The following is a 19432-nucleotide window of genomic DNA, read 5'->3' as shown; positions in this document are numbered from 1 at the left end:
TAATATTGATGGTTAGTTTTAATATGAATGAAACTGTAAAACTCTGAGTTAATTTAATAAAATTACAATTATATTGTACCGAAAAAAATACTATATGTATCACTTTAATTTTGTGTCTTATATTCTAATACACCTTTTATTTTTAGTCTTAAAATTAAGGTTCAAAATCTTCTAAAGTGAGAGAATAATTGATAAAGTGAGAAAGTATCGTAATCAATTTTAAACCAATATAGCGAAACTCATATATAATCGAAGTTATAAAATTAATGGTAATTAATTTTTTATTTTAATTTATTATTTTATTATTTTATTATTATCTTATTTTTGAACATCTAAATTTTAAAATTAAGAAATTCATTTTAATACACTGTTAATATAAAACAATTTTACACATGTATTTAATTACGTAACTACTTTTTATGTTAATTACGTGAATAGTTATTCAAAAGAACTAATATATTTGAACGACTGTATAAGATATTTTATAAGTGATAGTACATTAAAATTAAATTTTTAAAATTAAAAATAATTGATATGAAATAAGTAAAGATAAAATCCCATATGTTGCTCACCTTCCTTTTAATATTTTTATTTCTGTGTTTTTTTAGGTTAGATGGATTGGAGCGCCCTCACTGAATGTATTACTTTTTTTTTTTTTTGGACTTGTCACTTGATGTATTTCAATAATCGTAGATCCATAGCCAAAAACATAAACATCATCAGTTAGCTCTTTTTTGGACAAGCAATATTGGGCTTTGATTGGGAAAAGGAGGAGGTCGAGATTTGCTTTGTAAAGCTTCATTATTATTTGATCTCCAATCCAATCCATTTGGATGTTTCTTGTATATATAGACGAATTTGGTTTGTTGACCAAAAACTAAAAAGTCAAATTTCGCCTTAGACCACAAAAGAGGAAATTGTTTAGCTAGAATGTCCGGCCCAAATGTATTGTCTTTTTTAATTGTGTATTTGATATTTTGATTTGTTTTTTATTTTTTATTTTATAAATTTAAAGTAAAAAAATAAAAGAGACACAAATTACATGCATTCTAAAATCTCTCTAGTCTTTCTTTAATGTTTTATCTATGAGACAAGAGCACTGAATTTTTCGCACACTGTCACGTCATTTTCTGTTCTGTTAGCTAAATTAAATATGAAATTACGCAAGAGATGGTACACTGCATGTACAATGAATATGAGTTTCACATGTGTGGACTTATTCTGCCTCCTGTCATAAATTATCAATTGAATAGATGCATGCTACTTCTGTACTTCAAGTCTACTGGAGACAAATCAACCAGTTTGACGAAAGGATTAGGTACCATATAATATAAAGAGTAAATTCACAAATAAATTTTTCAAATGGCTCAAGAATTTAAATATGAGAAGGAAAGTGGTGATTTGGCCAGAAATGGAAGAACATTGTATTTTATCCAATGGTGGACGTCTGGGGTGCATGATCAACACGCAGGGAGCGTGTTGACTGCTACACGTGGGGCGTGATGATGACGTAACGGAACTTGAGTGGTACACGGGGGCATTACGTGGGAGCGTGCTGACGTAGCATGTGGGGGCGTGATGATGACATGGCGGAGCTTGAGTGGTACACGCAGGCATCACGTGGGGGTGTGCTGAGTCAACACGCAGGGGCATCCTGACACGTGGCAATACGTGATTGGCCTGAGGCAATCAAAACGTGGGGGGCATGGTGAATGCTACTCTCTATATAAGGCAGTGTTCGGGTCCATTTTCATTCTGAGGAAGCGTATGAGTGTTCTTTGAAAGTGTTTCTGGTGTAATGGAAGGTACCGCAAACTTGGTAGTGTATCGCGACGGTGAGATAATACGTAATACTCATGAGGGAGTGAGGTTTGTGTGCCAGAATCCGTTTTCGTTTGTAGTTCCATGCACCATGACGTTTATGGAACTTCAGAACGGTCTCTGTCAAAGCATGGAGAACGGTACGTTAATGAGAGTGAGCAGAATTCTGTACCGGAATTCGGTTGTAGTTTTTGGTGGTCTAATACAGTTTGATACCATGCCAATCACTGACGAAGTGACTATGCATAATATGTTTCAAATTCACCAGCAGACTCAGATGCGACAGCCACAGATTGAGCTGTATGTTGAGTTTGAAACCATAGAGGCGGAAGGGATTCAAAATGATTTAGAGGTGGAGGATGATAGAGCTACAATGTACGAGGGAATGAATAGTGACAGCAAAGAGGACTTCGAAGCCACTTATGAAGCCGGCGACGAAGACGAGGATGGTGATGTGGGAGTTGAGACAGCAGCGGATAATGTAGTGGTTCAGCCCTCAATCAGTCAACCGATGAACGTGCCACATTTTATGCGTGAGTTGGATCTCGACGCCATGCATGCACCGGAGTTTCCGGAATATTCAAACATAGGTACGTGATGACCGAATAATATGTTTTCTTTAATCTATACTTTAGATTGATTAATAAACGATGATGGGCACTTTCTGTAGGCGTTGCTGATCCCGAGGACGGAGAGTTTTGGATTGGAATGGAATACAGTTCTAGAAAGTCGGTCGTGGCAGCAATTAGAAGTTACACTATCGCTAGAGGAGTTGACTACGACGTGTATGAGTCTGAGCCACAGACGTTCTATGCAAAATGCAAGATGTATGGGCGTGGGTGCGACTGGCTTATCCAAGCCATCTTGATACGGAAAAAAAGGTTGTTGGGAGATATGCAGATACAACGGTAGGCACACGTGCACAATGGGAGTGATTTCACAGGATCATTCCAAGTTGGACTCGGATACAGTTGCTGAGGCTATAAGGCCATTGGTCGAGACTGACCCGTCCATCAAGGTAAAATCTATAATAGGCGAAGTCCAGTCAAGGTTCAACTATACCATCAGTTACCGAAAGGCTTGGTTGGCAAAGCAGAAGTCTATAGCGAAAGTTTTCGGTGATTGGGAGGAGAGTTTCCAAGCCTTGCCGTGGTGGCTCTCGGTTATAGTTCAGAAGATGCCTGGGTCAGTTGTCCAGATAGAAACACGCCCACTGTACAATGGGAATGAAGAGGCGCAAGGGGTAAAAATACTTTATCGCGTATTTTGGAGTTTCAATCCATGCATTAGGGCATTTAGGCATTGCAAACCCCTAGTTCAGGTTGACGGAACACACCTATATGGAAAGTACAAAGGTACACTTCTGGTCGCTGTTGCACAAGATGAGAACCACAAAATATTTTTGTACAAAGTGTGAGTCTCCGGCCTCCACCTTTCAACCAGGGCAGCTAACAATGAGTGAAATCCTCTTATCATCCCAATCCTAGATAAGTGGTAGAATCCCGTGGCGCGTAAGTAGTTTTCGACTCTCGGATTTCAACTCTGTGGCGGATCCAGTTTACGCACCAATAAATTTCTGTTAAGCTGCATCAACAAAAATATATTTATTGATAAACAAATATTAGCATATCTATTTGTATGTGATCACTTCATTTAATAATATTATTTATATATTTATTTATTTTAATATTTTATTTGTTAAAATAATTAACGTGCAGTGCATTACCATAGTTAAAATAATTTTTTTTCGTGCATCAAAAGCATATATTTCTCTAATATTATTAATAACAACGTATATATTTTTCTAATATTTATTTATTACTTTAACATTTATATAGATTTTTAGTATATTATATAATATAATGTATATTTTATTTTAGTATTTTTATAACATAAAATTAATTCAAAATTAACAAAAAATTTATATTTTAACATGTTAAATAACAAAAAATAACAGAAATTTAAATTTAAATACACAATAAAAATATAACTTAACAACTTATATAAATTGGATAATTCAAATAATTTATAATATGTTCTTTCAAAGCACTATAATTACGAACCATTTTTTAAAATAAATACAAAATAATATTTTTTTTTCTGCCTATTTTTTCACCCCTTCTCCTTGTGGAGCAGCAACACCCTTCCCCTTTTAGTTAAATCACAACCCCCCTTTCCTCTGTTTCTGGTGTAATGCACTAATGATTTTCTTCTCTCACTAACACACTTTGTATACATTGCAGTTGGGAGAGGCTCTTTATATAGAGCAACATTAGGCCACTTGCTGTTTATTAGGGTGAGATCTGTCCCCTGCATGGCAGCAACTGCAACACGCCTCCCGTGGTGCAGGCACCTCAAGACTCCGCGCCGCCAGCTCCACCACGCCCCTGCGTGCTGCCAGATCCTTGCACGCCGCGTCACTATGCCCCCGGCGTGTTGCTGACAGCAGAGACACCACGCCCCCTGCGTGTTGACCGAAAGCTCCACCGCCGATAATTCACCCCACCTTCCAATATTTGATATTTCCTTAATTTACTAAAAAATGAATGGGATAAAGTATACCAAGAAGAGTCAAGAGTCAGAATGCGGAAACTCATAAAATAATAAAATATAGTAGTTGTGAGGAAGAAAGAGTACCAAGATGAAATCTTCACTAATTCACTTCTTGTTACGTTACAGCTAAATATGACCATTGGAAATCTTCAAAATGAAGCAAGGAAGTATGAGTCCTAAAACAAGAATGGGAATTACTATTACTATTCTCATCTTCACCCAAATCTTGCTCTGCATTCATGCTACTGAAACAGATATATTCTGTTTAAAATCCATCAAGGATTCCTTGGAAGATCCATATAATTTCTTAGCTAGCTGGGACTTCATGTTAATGAAATTAGCTACTTATACATTTATCATGTTAGTTTCCTACATGAGTGCAGCCTTGTTAATGCTGCAAGTGTGAAAAGTGTATGAAATTAGTTTAACATTGAAGAAAGTAAAGAAGAGTGAGAAGTTTATAAGATGAGAGACCTATTAGCTTAGTATTTTAAGGTTTTGAATTGGATGTGGTATCTTATCATTTTATGTTCTCTTTTAAAGGAATATTCAAGAAGAGGGGGAGTTGATGTGCTCGATGTGTTAGTTCACACTTGAGGCGAAGATTGTTAATGTTGCTTTTTCTATTTTGCCTTTTGATCTTAATTTACTTGTATATTGATTCGATCACACCCATTATTGATGCTGCTTGACTGACCCAAACATTAAGATTAGTAATAAACTGAATCAACTCAAACCAAATGACTTGAGATCTATCGGTTGAATTTAGAGATATACTAGACTACTATATTTTCATTACATTTCATGAATGCAAACATTAAGTGAATTTCTATAGCTTTATTATCTAGATAATTTCATTGATAGTTGTGAGTTGAATCTTGTTGGGAATAAAACACCATTCCCCCTTGAGAAAACATCTTTGACAGAGAAATAAAATAGACACAATCACAACACAAGAATTTAACGTGGAAACTCCAATTACCGGAGAAAAAACCACGGCCGTTGTCAAATGACAACCAGAGAATATCACTATGTGAAAATTGTTACAACACATAGACTTCTTTCTCTCACCGGCACCCCAGTACACCCACACTCTCTCAAAGCAAATACCTAACTACACCTCACAACACTCTCTAATCAAAGAGTACAGAGGAAAAGAAAAATCAGATACAAGCTTAAAGTGTTTCTGACTGGTGCAAAAACAAATGGAGAACTTAGCCTCATATTTATAGCCTAGGCCACCCACTCCATTTGCTATCCTGAGCAATGTGGGACTAATTCAACCAAATCCTAACAATCTCCACCTTGATTGAAATAGTCACACATCTTCAGGTTCCATTGTCAACACCGACAATTCTTTGCTGTCATTGTCTATACCGACAATCATAGTTTAGACAGAGAACTATCATACTCCACCATGAAAGTATACTCACTTGGAATTAGACCACTCCAAGAATTTCGCCTTGGTACAGATCGGAACCTTGCTGAAAATTCATGGTGCAACTTCCAAACTGGCTTTTCCTGGAAGTTCTTCAGCCATCGACCTAACTCCGCCACACATCTTGCATCTCAACGCCAACCAATGCCCGTGTGCAATTGTGGACCCGATTGCCACAACTCATCCTTATCCATGGCAGTGCGGTAATACCATGAGGATACTTCTTGTCTTCTAGAGAACATCATCTTCTCTCATAGAGAGAGCAACCAGAGATCTTCTCCTTCAACGCCTTGTGCAAACCTGATTGTATCAACACATCCTTGACTTGTATTTGCCACAAGCCAAAATTGATTCTTCCATCAAATTTCTCTATTTCAAGCTTCACAGCACTTGAATATCCTGACATTGTTGCAACCGTATACTGGAATAGTATAACTCAACTGTAGACCGTGCACTAGGAAGGGTCCCCAGGAAAGAGAGGTGGGTCACAATGGACACACTTAAATACCAGGTCTTTCCTTAGCCAGAACCTTTCCAAATTGCACTCTCACAGTATCACACTGCCTTCCAGCAACAACAACAGCAACCAAAGATCAACCTCAAGCCACAGGACAAAATTCTTTTCTGATGTGGAAGGTCAGACTAGACTGCAACTACAGAGCATACTAAGAATAAATCCCACCGAACCGAAGCTCTGATACCACTTGTTGGGAATAAAACACCATTCCCCCTTGAGAAAACATCTTTGACAAAGAAATAAAATAGACACAATCACAACACAAGAATTTAACGTGGAAACTCCAATTACCGGAGAAAAAACCACGGCCGTTGTCAAATGACAACCAGAGAATATCACTATGTGAAAATTGTTACAACACATAGACTTCTTTCTCTCACCGGCACCCCAGTACACCCACACTCTCTCAAAGCAAATACCTAACTACACCTCACAACACTCTCTAATCAAAGAGTACAGAGAAAAAGAAAAATCAGATACAAGCTTAAAGTGTTTCTGACTGGTGCAAAAACAAATGGAGAACTTAGCCTCATATTTATAGCCTAGGCCACCCACTCCATTTGCTATCCTGAGCAATGTGGGACTAATTCAACCAAATCCTAACAGAATTCACAGATAGCTCTACTACTGGAAAGATTAACATCCACTATGAAGTTTGAAGAACTAAATGATGCAAAAGATGGATTTTCTATAAACAATGCAATTGGGTTTGGAAAGATGGGAATAATGTACAAGGGAACATTGGCTAACGGTTGGCACCTAGCCATTAAGAAACTAACTGATTCTCAACAATTTGGGAGACAAGTTCTTATAGAAATAAGGATTCTAGGTAAGCTCCGACACAGAAACATAGTTCCCCTGCTTGGGTTCTGCATTGATAACGATGAAAGGATTCTGGTGTACCCGTATTTCTCAAATGGAAGACTCTCGAAATGGTTGCACCCTTTGGAAACTGAGGCTATGATATTGACATGGCCACAGAGGATTAACATTGCACTAGGTGTGGCTAGAGCCTTATCTTGGCTCCATCATTTATGCAATCTGCATGTGGTGCACTTGAATATTTGTTCACGGAGTATCTTGCTAGATAAGAATTTTGAACCCAAGTTATCCAATTTTGGAGATGCCAAGTTTTTGAACCCCAACAACCATGAGAGTCTAGGCATGTCGTTTTATATCAAGGATGGGAAGAAGGATGTTTATGATTTTGGTAATGTAATTTTTGAGTTGGTCACGGGAAAATTATATGAGGAATTGGTGGAGAATTCATGTAACAATGCTAATCTATCTCCTAATCCTTCAAGTTTTTATAGTGCAATTGATAAGTTTATTATTGGTGAAGGGTTTGAAAGTGAAGCGTTTATGCTCATCAAGATTGCTTGCGAGTGTGTTCAGCCTTTTCCAGAACAAAGACCAACAATGGTTCAAGTCTACAACAAAATGAGCAGTCTATGGGAAGAGGGACATGAACTTTGCGGTGATTCTAACACTTCCACGCGATCAGAGAGTTTTTCTGCTACTGACCGTGATGAATTTGTTGAATTATAACCATAGTTGTCGTATTGTGTATATATATAATATATAATATAGGAAACATTTCAAGTACACCAGGAGTATCAGTGCTCCAGTTGTTTTAACCGTTGATCTGAATTATAAAAAATATATATAATATATATTAATTGAAATCAACAGTTAAAACAACTGGTGCACCGGTACTCCCCGGTGCACTTGAAATGTTTCCTATAATATAATATTTATTTTATTTTGGCCCCCATTTGCTGTAAAACTTGTTCTCGATCTTGCAATACTCCACCAGTGAACTCAGAAGGCATAGCACCATCACATTCAGGATCTCTCTCTCTAGTGTTCCCTCCACTTTCTCAACTCTGCCCAATTTGTATGTTTAAATCTCACTATTAATTGGCTTAGGATGTTTTTCACTTATATGAATATTTCAATAATAATTTACCATAACTTTAATATAATTTTTAATCCACAATAATAAAATAATAATTTAGAAAAAAATTACATCAATAATACATATTTCTACTTTTTACTTTCTTATAATAAAGTAGAGAGGATTGGATCAACACAAGCATGTACTAAATAGTTACTACTAGTCTACTACACACACAAATTAATACCCCTTAGCTTGTCATCTCTATAATAAACATTACTTTCACTGTTCCTCTTACTCTTCTGTTTAGTACTGTTACCATCTAGGGATAAAAACCAAATTCTCTAGCTATATAACGCTTGGATATGTGTCTATGTTTGTAATGATACGCGCAGTACAATAATATGATTTATTTTCATTTTCATTAGTTGAAATTAATTAATTTCAAATTATGGAGCACTTGGTAGTTGGTACATTGACATATATGTTTATTAATTTATCAAAAACGACGAATAAAATCAAGTGAAAAGCCAATCTAAAGTGAAGTGCAATTATTTTTACGCATATGCATTATTTGTTTATTTTTTAGAAAAATTATAGGGAAATACTATAATAACATTTCTTATCAACAACTAATAAAAAAGGAGAGAGATATCTCTCTGACTCGATACACATCTCTACTGTTCTACTATATTTATACATACATGTTTCTCTCTCTCTTATATATGTATATAGTTGTCTACATAATTGTTTGATTTGAGTTGTTTACAAAACATTATTGAAATCTATAGCATTTTTTTCGGTGACTGAAATAAATTAAACAAAGAAAAACAAAAGAAACAAAACAAGGAACTGCTTAAATAGAGGGACAGTCCCGTTTAAGACTACTCTTAAACTCCTCATAAGGTGAAAGAAGCTCCACATGCGAAAGTTGTAACTTCATCGCCATCTTTGCCATAGTATCTGCCACCGTGTTTGCATCTCTCATAATCAAACGAAAGTCAACACGCCAATTCCAATGCATGATATCTCTTATTTTGAGCACCAGTGGATCAATAAACCCAAAACCATCTTGAGTAACAAGATTAAATGCTTCCATACAATCCGTCTCACAAATAACATCTCGTTGACCCACATCCCAAGCTAAGAGATATCCTCTCCAAATAGCAAACAATTCTCCTTGAAGAATACTATTACTCTCAATCATTCCCAAACACCCCCTTTGCCAGCTCCCATTACAATCTCTAATAACACAAGCAAAACCAACACTATTACCCGAACCAAAATAACTAGCATCACAATTAATCTTAAAAGTACCAATGGATGGGGATTCCAAAAACCATTTAGAGTAGAGGGAAGGGACATACGTTGTAATTCAAAAATATTTCTAAGCTCCTTTTCTGAAGTTAATGTCAGACAAATGACTTTTTCCGGAGGCCAAGTTTCATGGGATTAAAGATGTCGTTATTCCTTGCTCGCCATATCCACCAAAGTCCCGAAAAGAACTTAAACGGGTGCTCTCTGCTATGATACAAGAACCAGTTCTTCAAATCCAAAGGATGACAAGGAATATCCAACCTTTGCCAGACAAGCTGAGCTTTTGGACAATCCCGAATACAATGTATAACCGATTCCTGGCTAGAAAGACATCTTGGACATCTATCCGATGACGACATCCCTCTTCTAAAGCGAAAAGTTGCAGTAGGAAGAGCCTCCTTAAGACACAACCAAGCCAAAAACTTATGCTTTTCCGGAACAAGCTGACGCCAAAGCCAAAGCCAATTCTCCCTCTCCTCCCAACCAAACAGCTGCTTACACAACCACAAGTAACCATTGCGTGAGTCAGAGACTTTGGCAGCAGACCCACTCCAATACCAACCCACTTCCGGACCTGCTTGTTCATCTGGATTGTAAGAGAGAATATTATCTTTCAGATTTTGAGATAAAGGAGAATAAAGAGTATCCAAATGCCACCTACCAACCGACCAAATATCCTGTATCCGGAGATTCGAATCAGAAATGTGGACATAATCCATCTCATTAGATAACCGTCCTTCTCTCCTCCAGCTAGAAAACAAAAAATTCTGGTTCAAATCTCCAATACACCAAGCAAACCCATCCTTCAACACTTTCCAAGCCTTGCAAAGACACCTCCAAATGGGAGAGTCCTTGTTCTTAGGATAACTAAAACAGTCATATAGAGATGATCGGTATTTGGCATCCAACAATTGGACCCATAGCTTGTTTGGCTGCTAGAAAAAAATCCAAACTAGCTTCCCAAGAAGAGCAATATTTACACAATAAGGATCTCTAATCCCCAAACCTCCATATTTTTTTGGAGTAACCAGTACCTTCCAACTAACAAGATTCAATCCTCTTCCATCAACTTGTCCTTTCCAAAGAAAATTCCTCATCATAGACTCCAATTTACTAATGATTCCTTTGGGAAAAATAGAGACCTGCATCTGGTACGTGGGAATAGCAGCGGCAACAGAATTAACCAAGCAGAGTCTACCAGCCCGATTGAGTAAACTCCCTTTCCAGCTTGCTAGCCTACTCCGAATCTTATCCAGGACACCATTGAAAGCTGAACGAGTCACCCTAGAATGGCTAAGGGTAACTCCAAGATACTTGCCCAAATCTTGGACAAATCTGATAGAGGATACCCCAGTGAAAACCTCTTTCCTTGTTGCAGAGACATTCTTGGAGTAAAGTGCTTTAGACTTCTCCACATTAATCTTCATCTCAGATGCTTTGCAAAAAGTCTCTAAAACCAACATCACATTTTGCACTTGTCTCTTTGTAGCTTTACAGAATAGAAGCAAGTCATCCGCAAACATTAAATAGGATATTCTTGGTCCCCCTCTAGAAATAGCAACCGGCTCCCACAAGCCCAAATCAACCTGATGACTAATAAAGCATGCCAGTCGCTCCATACACAATACAAAAAGATAGGGTGACATAGGGTCTCCTTGTCTAAGACCTCGGCTAGGAGTAAAGCCATTCAGACGACTCCCATTCCAAAGAATAGATAAGGAAGAAGCAGTGACACAATTCATAATCAAATTAAGTGTAGGAATAGGAAAACCAAAGCTCTTAAGGGTATGAGCTAAAAACCTCCAGTCAACTCTGTCATAAGCTTTCTCCAGATCAATCTTAAAGGCCAGTGTACCTTTCCCCTTTTATTAAATTGAGGACTACTATAAATACCACTACACCTCCAAATTAAATTATCAAAGTGAACCTCAACAGTAACACCCTGATCAAAAGCATTAATGAACTTACAACAAACACCCTTCATAGAGGATAGAAACCAAATACCTCCCTTGTGCCCCTGTGCCTCTACTATACCAACAGAGTGATACCCCAACCTTTCCCAAAATAATTTTAAATGCTGAAAAGGGGAGTGAGTTTCAACCACAATAAAGAAAACAGATCTAAATTTCCTAACAAGTTCCTTACAATGCACCCGGGCTAACTTATTAGAAGCACCCCTAATATTCCAAACAATCATATTTAAACTATCCATAAATAATAGGGACAGAATAAATAAGAACATAAACTCTAAACAGAATCACCAACCTCAATAGGTGGTTTGTCCTGCGGTACTGGCACACTCTGATCCTCAATAATTGCCACCTTTGGACACCCTGACATTGCACTTGCCATGCTTCCATCTACTAAGGTTTCCTCCGTTGTGCCACCATTTTTATCAACTGGCGAGTTCTGCAAGGAGGAAGGCCGAGGACGCTTCCGTAGAGAAATTCCACGACGTGCAGGAGTTCTGCGCGATGGAGATGGCGCAATTTCATGTTTTTCTTGCTTCCCCATCCTAATGCCAGTTGATTTGCCTCCATCACCATGCAAATTGGGCCTTGGACCCTTCTCGAACCAAACTTGTGCTGCTTTCCATCTTGATCCTTCAAACCTGATGACTGGCCCATTGTAAATTTTTTCTTACGCAGCACTTGTTGCCAGCCCTCTCCATCATCCATGCATGCCTCATTAACAAGACCATCAGGCATGTGAGGAGCCAATGATTCCGTAACCACATCCTTCCCTTTAACAACTCCTAATTTCTCACCCAAATCACGAGCTTCTGATTCAGCCTCTTTTTGAATCTCATGATTGTTGTGTGGCACTAGTGTTGGGGCTTCATTATTTTTTCCATCACCAAAGGAATTTATGTTTCCTTCCAAGGACTCCTTCTCCATGCACAACGATTTATCATGCCCATACCGTGCACAAGTAGCACAAATCAACTGTAAACTCTCGTACTCCACTTCATAAGTCACACCCTCCACTATAATATGTTTGATTACAGGCAACTCAAGATTAATTTGAACACAAGCTCGGGCATATTTTCCTCTTTCTGCAAGCTTAGTAGCCAAATCTACTTTCACCGGAATCCCAATTACAGAAGCAATTCGCAGCATTGCTTGTTCCTGGTAGCACCAAATTGGAAGTTCCGAGACTCGAATCCATACCAGCATTGATCCAAAGGATTTTTAGCATGGCCTAAAATCCACATCCCATGGCTTTACTGCAACATAGTGACCGTCTATCAACCACGGACCACCAAGAATGACTTTCTCACGATCCCCAGCAATATCAAATTTAACCAAAAAATATCCAAATCCCACGTCCAACAAATCAAACCCTCCTTTGATGCGCCATACTATCCGGAGCTTATGCATGAGAGCCGTGTAGCCATAATACTTATCCAGCACCTTGGTTCCTAAAATATTTTTATTTACATGAAATATACCCCCAACAGCTAAAACTTAAGAATATTTTTAAAATTTTTGCCTAATTTTAAGAAATAAAAAGTATATTTTATCCTTTTATATTTATTAAAAGTCACTTTTATTTTAATTTAGAAGGAAAGACGATTGTGGGCCGCTTATCAGCTTATGAGACAGTTGGAGCTAGAAAGAAGCATTATTGGAAGATACAATGAGAAAACATATAGTGGCAAGCGGGGAAGCCTGTCCCGTCCCACGAGAAGCCTGCTCTTTGGCGGGCTGGTCCGCCCCGCCCCGTCTAGTGAGGTGGTTCCAGAATCCCAGCCCGCCCCGCCTAACGGCGGGCTGGCGGACCGGCGGGCTAAGCCCGCCAAATATCCTCTCTCTCTCTTTTTTTTTTTACTTTTAACTATTATAATTTTTAAAAATATAAACAAATTATAATTTTTATATTCACAAACATTAAAGTCTTTGTAATTATAAATATTGTTTCTAAAACAAAATAAACATAATCCAAAACATTCAATTTTCATCCTCATTCTCTTGTAAGTTGGGTTTTGGCAAAAAAAAATTATAAAAATACCTCTTGCCAAAAGAATACTAAGTCCAGCGAGAAAGCTCGCCCCGCCTCGCCAAAGCCTGCTAAAGTCCGCGATTTAAGCGGTGCGAGTTAGGCAGATTTTTACTATTTGATAATTCCAATTTTCCAGGCCAACCCGCCTTTTTTGACGGGTTACGCGGGTTACGCGGGTCAGTCCGGCGAATTTAGGTCCGTTTGCGTTGCTAGGATGGAATATGTATCTTGGTCAAGACTCAAGAGTCAACCAGAAGTGTATTTTTCTTTTTGGCTCCAAGTCCAAGCAATGAGGTAGGAAACTTGATGTAATCATGTGAGTTCCCTTGTGAAGAACTTTCTCATCAATTAATCCTACATTCCATTACATAGAGACAGTCACCAAGATATCAATAAAAGAATGGGTATTATTCTCCTGTACATCATCCAAGCCTTCTTGTGTTTCTTGCTCGCCACCGTTTTCACACCAGGCCATGCTACTCTCACAGATATATTCTGTTTGAAATCCATCAAGGAGTCCTTGGAAGATCCAGATAACTACTTACAATCCTGGGACTTCAGCAACTACACCGAAGGTTTCATATGTAGATTTACTGGTGTTGATTGCTGGCATCCCGATGAAAATAGAGTGCTCAATCTGAAACTATCGAACATGGGTCTCAAGGGGGAGTTCCCGCGGGGCATTCGGAATTGTTCATCTTTGACTGGCTTGGACCTTTCTATAAACCACTTATCGGGACACATCCCTTCTGATATATCATCAATCCTCACTTATGCTACCACCCTTGATCTCTCAAGTAACATGTTCAGCGGAGAGATTCCACCATCTTTGGCTAACTGCACTTTCCTGAATTATCTCAAGCTTGATGACAACAAGCTCAGTGGTGGAATCCCACCAGAATTTGCGAGTCTCCGCAGGCTTAAGACACTGTCTTTGACCAATAATGAGTTGTCAGGACCAGTACCTAACTTCCCAAGTGGTCGAAGTGTTAGCTATGGTAATAATAGAGGGCTTTGTGGAGGGCCTTCTTTGTTACCGTGCTCCTCGCACAAGCACCTCCACCTGCACCTGCACCTAACATTTAAGGTTGCCCTCCTCCTTGCTTTTGTTTTCTCCTTCATCGTTTGTGTTGTTGTGCGCACTATGTGCTTCCGTTCTTCTTCTAGGACTAGGAAACACATGAAGCCCGCCAAATTCAACCACCCAGATACATTGAAATATGTTTGTTCCCTCATAAGGTGGAAGATGCGACCGCTTGTTTATCACATACGCCAACTGCTACCTCTGCACTTGCAACACAATGGAACCCAACAGGTACTCCCTCAACCACCCCCTTTGTCTCATCTTGCCATGTTATAAGAATATGGAATGTAATGGGTTGCCAAAATAAATGTGTTCGGTTCTGTCTTGTCCTGTTTTATAGTATCCAAAGAAATGAATGGAACTTAGTCTTCATCACTTTTCATAGAAAAATCATGACTGTTTTGAGTTGAATCCACAGATAGCGGTACTAGTGGAAAGATTGACATCCACTATGAACTTAGAAGAACTCAATGATGCTACCGAAAGCTTTTCTATTGACAATGCCATAGGGGTGGGAAAAATGGGAATAATGTATGAGGGAGTACTAGCTAATGGTTGGCACCTTGCTGTTAAGAGGCTATCAGATTCTCAACTGTTTGAGAGAGAAGTTCTTTTAGAGATAAGGATTCTTGGGAAGCTTCAACACAGAAACATAGTTCCTCTGCTTGGATTCTGTGTGGATAATAAGGAAAGGATTCTGGTGTACCAATATACATCAAATGGAAGACTTTCCAAATGGTTGCATCCTGTGGAATCTGAGGCTCTGATATTGACATGGCCACAGAGGATCAAGATTGCACTTGGTATGGCTAGAGCCTTATCTTGGCTTCATAACACTTGCAATTGGCATGTTGTCCATCTTAATGTATCTTCTGAGTGTGTCTTGCTTGATGAGAGTTTTGAACCAAAACTATCAAATTTTGGAGAGGCTAAGTTTATGAACCCCAACAAGCATGATGATCTAGGCATGGCATTTTATGTAGAGGATGGCAAGAAGGATGTTTTTGATCTTGGTAGTGTGCTTCTTGAGCTGGTCACCGGAAAAACATTGGAGGAATTGGTGTGTTTATCTAACACTGCTGACTTATCTGTTGACCCTTCAACTATTTATGATGCAATTGACAAGTCTCTTATTGGGAAAGGATTTGAAAATGAAGTGTTTACTCTTGTCAAAGTTGCTTGTGAGTGTATTCAGCCTTTTCCAGATGATAGGCCAACAATGCTTCAAGTTTACAACAGCATGACCAATGTATGGGAAGAGAAGCATGAGTCTATTGATCATTCTGACATGCTTGCCAGGGGATTAGAAATTGTTTCTGCTACTACGGATAGTAGTGAAATTGTTGAGTTATAAGAAATTAGTATGTATAAGGTTACTTATGAATTCAGATATATATTATAAATAAGCTTTGCTGGATGTGAATGAAAATAAAGTACAAGTTACATATATGATGCTGTATCCTTGTTGTTACTGTAGTGATCAACATATTGTGAATTCTAAATTTGAACTGTGCAAGAATTCCATGCACAGTATCAAATGGTTTTTCTGATTTCCCTGATGATTAATCATCTCTTTTGTGAATGGATTCGATGAACAAATTCTTATCTTGTCTCCTGAAGAATGCCATTGACTGCAATCAACACACACAAGCCAAGCATACTTGATGTGTATATATCTAGTTCTAACTTGTTATGGCAAATGGAAATACTTGGCTACAACAACACGGTACTAATGTATATAGTACATTCTCTGCCATTTGGTGTCAATGAAGGGTTCAGACTTCAGTCACATGTTCTAATAATAAAATCAGTGGGCGGTAGTCCAAATCCTTCTAATTAAGTGGTTGTATGTTGTGGCAGTCACCAACTCACCACCACTGAAAATCTTGCCTTGACTAACAAAACTAGACACATTATCACAGTGATTTGATTTGGGCTTGGAAATTCATGGCCACTTGCATTGCCCTGTCACTCTACCACTAATCACTATTTAATTATATACTAAAGGCCTAAAGTGTTTCTTGTCACTTGATATGCACCAAAAGGCACACATCTCCAACCTGTAACTTCTTCAGAACCAAAATTCACTTCATGTATTTACATAATTGAGTATCTTCTTCAACAATAAAAAATTATTTTCTTTTAAATAATGAAAAGTATTCAAAATCATTGAAGAATGTAACCAAGGCACATGTATAGGAGTAAAACACAACTTTAATTAGTACAATGACTTATCCCTACTTTTGGCATATTTGGAAAAAGAAAAAGAGAAATGATGATTGTGGTATTCAAAACATTTCAAGAGGAAGTTTTTATCATAAATAATGCATGGATGTGAGATAATTAGGTCACATATGAGTCTTTAACTATGAATAAGTACAGATAAGATCGATCATGTGATTGGCAAAAACATGTTGATAGAAAGGACGTTTGTGCAACTGGAAATTAGAGAAGGAAATAGATAGAAAGTGATTACTAATTAAAAGCAATAAAGCAGAATGATGGAGAGCTTGGCACCGATAACCATAAACATAATCATTTTAGCCTTTGAATAATTATATTGCAAGAATGTGGCAGTGCCAAACATATATACATTTGTCACCATGAATTAGCACTAGACTAGAAGTGCCACTCAGCCGCCGCGTGGTACTGAAAGAAATCTCTAGCAAGTTGCCTACTACTCTAATATATATTGTTTTTGTCTCATGTATGACTCACGTCGCTATTATATTTATGAGAGACAATGTATACAATGAGTTGATTTATTGGTCTACCGTAGATTAAAAAAAAAATCTCCTAAATTTTAATAACAAAAAATTTTTATCTTCATTTTCAAATTTTAACTATTTTCTACCTATTACCAAATTTTTCAAAATATACAATAAAATAATCATTAAATTTTAAATTTAAATTTTAAATTCCCCAATTTTAAATTTTAAATTTTAATTTCGTAGTCCCACAGTCGCATCCATGTCCATTGATAGATGTTCAGTTCAATAGGTTGGCAAATGGTTATTGTAATTCTTACGAGGATGGTTAGTTTAAGTATATATAATTAACAAATACTAGATGTTCATTTCATTAGGTAGTCGGATGTTTATTTTAATAGATATCTGGATGATTGTTTGTTGGGTTTAGATCTATCTCAAATTTTTCAGAAGCGACCTTCTCCTACCTAGATGACGCCGGCGAAGTTCAAACCATCATCATTTCCGACCTAACGAAGGGCAAAAAAGCCATCATTTTTGCCGTCCCAGGAGCCCTTCACACCAACCTGCTTGCAGAAGCACGTCCAACAGTCAACAGAGCTGAAGGCGAAAGGCGTGGACAGAATCGCGTGTGATGCATTCGTGATGAAGGTGTGGAAAAAAGACCTCCTGAAAGTCAACGACGAAGTTCTGTTACTTTCTAAGGGTAACGGAACGTTCACAAAGGCCATTGGGTGCGAGTTGAATCTGAGCGCGGCTGCCAGGATTCAGGGAGTACAGTGTTGAACAGTTGCTAGTTGCGCGATAACCGAAAGTGGCCGCGGCGACGGGGAAGAAAGGAAGGACCTGCCGAGGGATCCGATACGCCAACGGAGAGACCACGTGCGGTTTTGGTCGGCCAGAACCACGCGGCAGCGGCATAACGGTCGGCCGGGAATCGCTGCGGCGTCAACGTCAGATACCAATGGGTGTGAAATTTTAATGAGATGTTGAGTAACTGTACGTATTTAAAGGTTTAATTGTTAATCTTAATTTTTTAAAATTTAAAATTTAAAATTAATCAAAAATCTAGTTATTAATTACAATTTAATTTTTCTATGTTATCTATTGTACACATTGTATATTAAAATTATTGTTTCCTAATATTTTCTTTATATTTAAAGATCAATGGTCAATAAGAAATTAATGAGGTTGTATTATTTTTATTTGTATATAATTGAAGATCAACACAATCAACTCCTCATTTGGCTTTATAAGTTGCTTTACCTGCCATTAAGTATGGCTGCGTTTGTTTTGAGCATCCCTTCACATGAAAATATTAAGATATATAAATACATAAAAATAATAAGATATATTTTTTAACTTGTTTGATATATAAATACAAAATAAAACACATAAATCACAATTTTATTAAAATATTAATATTATTCTTAATCAGAGTACTATCATTTTACAGTCATCATCTTAACTAAGTTACTACCATTAACAATTAATTATTATCTCAACTAAACAATTATGTTAACAATTTAAAACTAAATAACAAATTTAATCCAACAAATTTAATATAAGGAGAAGCGACATTGATTTAAGTGGAAGGGAAGCAAAAAAGGAGATGGTAATAGGCTAGTAACAAGAAAATAGGAGAGGCAACAGTGGTCTGAGGGCACACCGAGAAGAGAGGCGACGGTGGCCTAATGGCAAGGGAGGAGAGACCGTGATAGCCTGACTAACAAGGAAAAAAAGAGGTTAAACTCATTGTGCTTTGAGTGTTAGCGGAAAAAAAAAGGAAAAAGAAGAAGAATCTAAACATAATTTAAACATAATTTTGGATTTATAAATTGGTAGAAATTCAGGTGCAATCGACTTTAAGTAAAATTGATAGTTGAGAGTAGTTAGATAATTTGACTGATTTAACTAAATTTTTATTTAACGGCTCTCAACTATCAACTTCACGTGAAATCGACTGCACTTGAGTTTTCACCTTATAAATTTAAAATAAAAATATTTATGTATCTTTACGTTTTTTGTAACTGTCAAGATTTTGTCTCACAATCAAATAGCAAATATATACCAATGTACTTATGTCTTGGGTAGA

General features: G+C 37.5%; 3 protein-coding genes across 3 annotated transcripts; all 3 read left to right on the top strand.

Annotated features, from left to right (window-relative positions):
• Positions 1799-2733, top strand: LOC107627995. The gene is made up of 2 exons (XM_016330800.1): positions 1799-2411; positions 2492-2733. The coding sequence occupies exons 1-2, from the start codon at positions 1799-1801 to the stop codon at positions 2731-2733; spliced, it is 855 nt and encodes a 284-aa protein (XP_016186286.1).
• LOC107627994 (probably inactive leucine-rich repeat receptor-like protein kinase At5g48380) lies at positions 6949-7897 on the top strand. Its single transcript, XM_021116561.1, has one exon. It carries the CDS (start codon positions 6978-6980, stop codon positions 7875-7877), a length of 900 nt encoding a protein of 299 aa, XP_020972220.1. The 5' UTR covers positions 6949-6977; the 3' UTR covers positions 7878-7897.
• On the top strand, positions 13574-16179 carry LOC107626257 (probably inactive leucine-rich repeat receptor-like protein kinase At5g48380). The gene is made up of 2 exons (XM_016329095.2): positions 13574-14860; positions 15048-16179. The coding sequence occupies exons 1-2, from the start codon at positions 13946-13948 to the stop codon at positions 15981-15983; spliced, it is 1851 nt and encodes a 616-aa protein (XP_016184581.1). The 5' UTR covers positions 13574-13945; the 3' UTR covers positions 15984-16179.

The sequence above is a fragment of the Arachis ipaensis genome, chromosome B02, assembly GCF_000816755.2.
Source record: "Arachis ipaensis cultivar K30076 chromosome B02, Araip1.1, whole genome shotgun sequence".
Classification (NCBI taxonomy): domain Eukaryota; kingdom Viridiplantae; phylum Streptophyta; class Magnoliopsida; order Fabales; family Fabaceae; genus Arachis; species Arachis ipaensis.
This window is presented reverse-complemented; position numbering and strand designations above follow the sequence as displayed.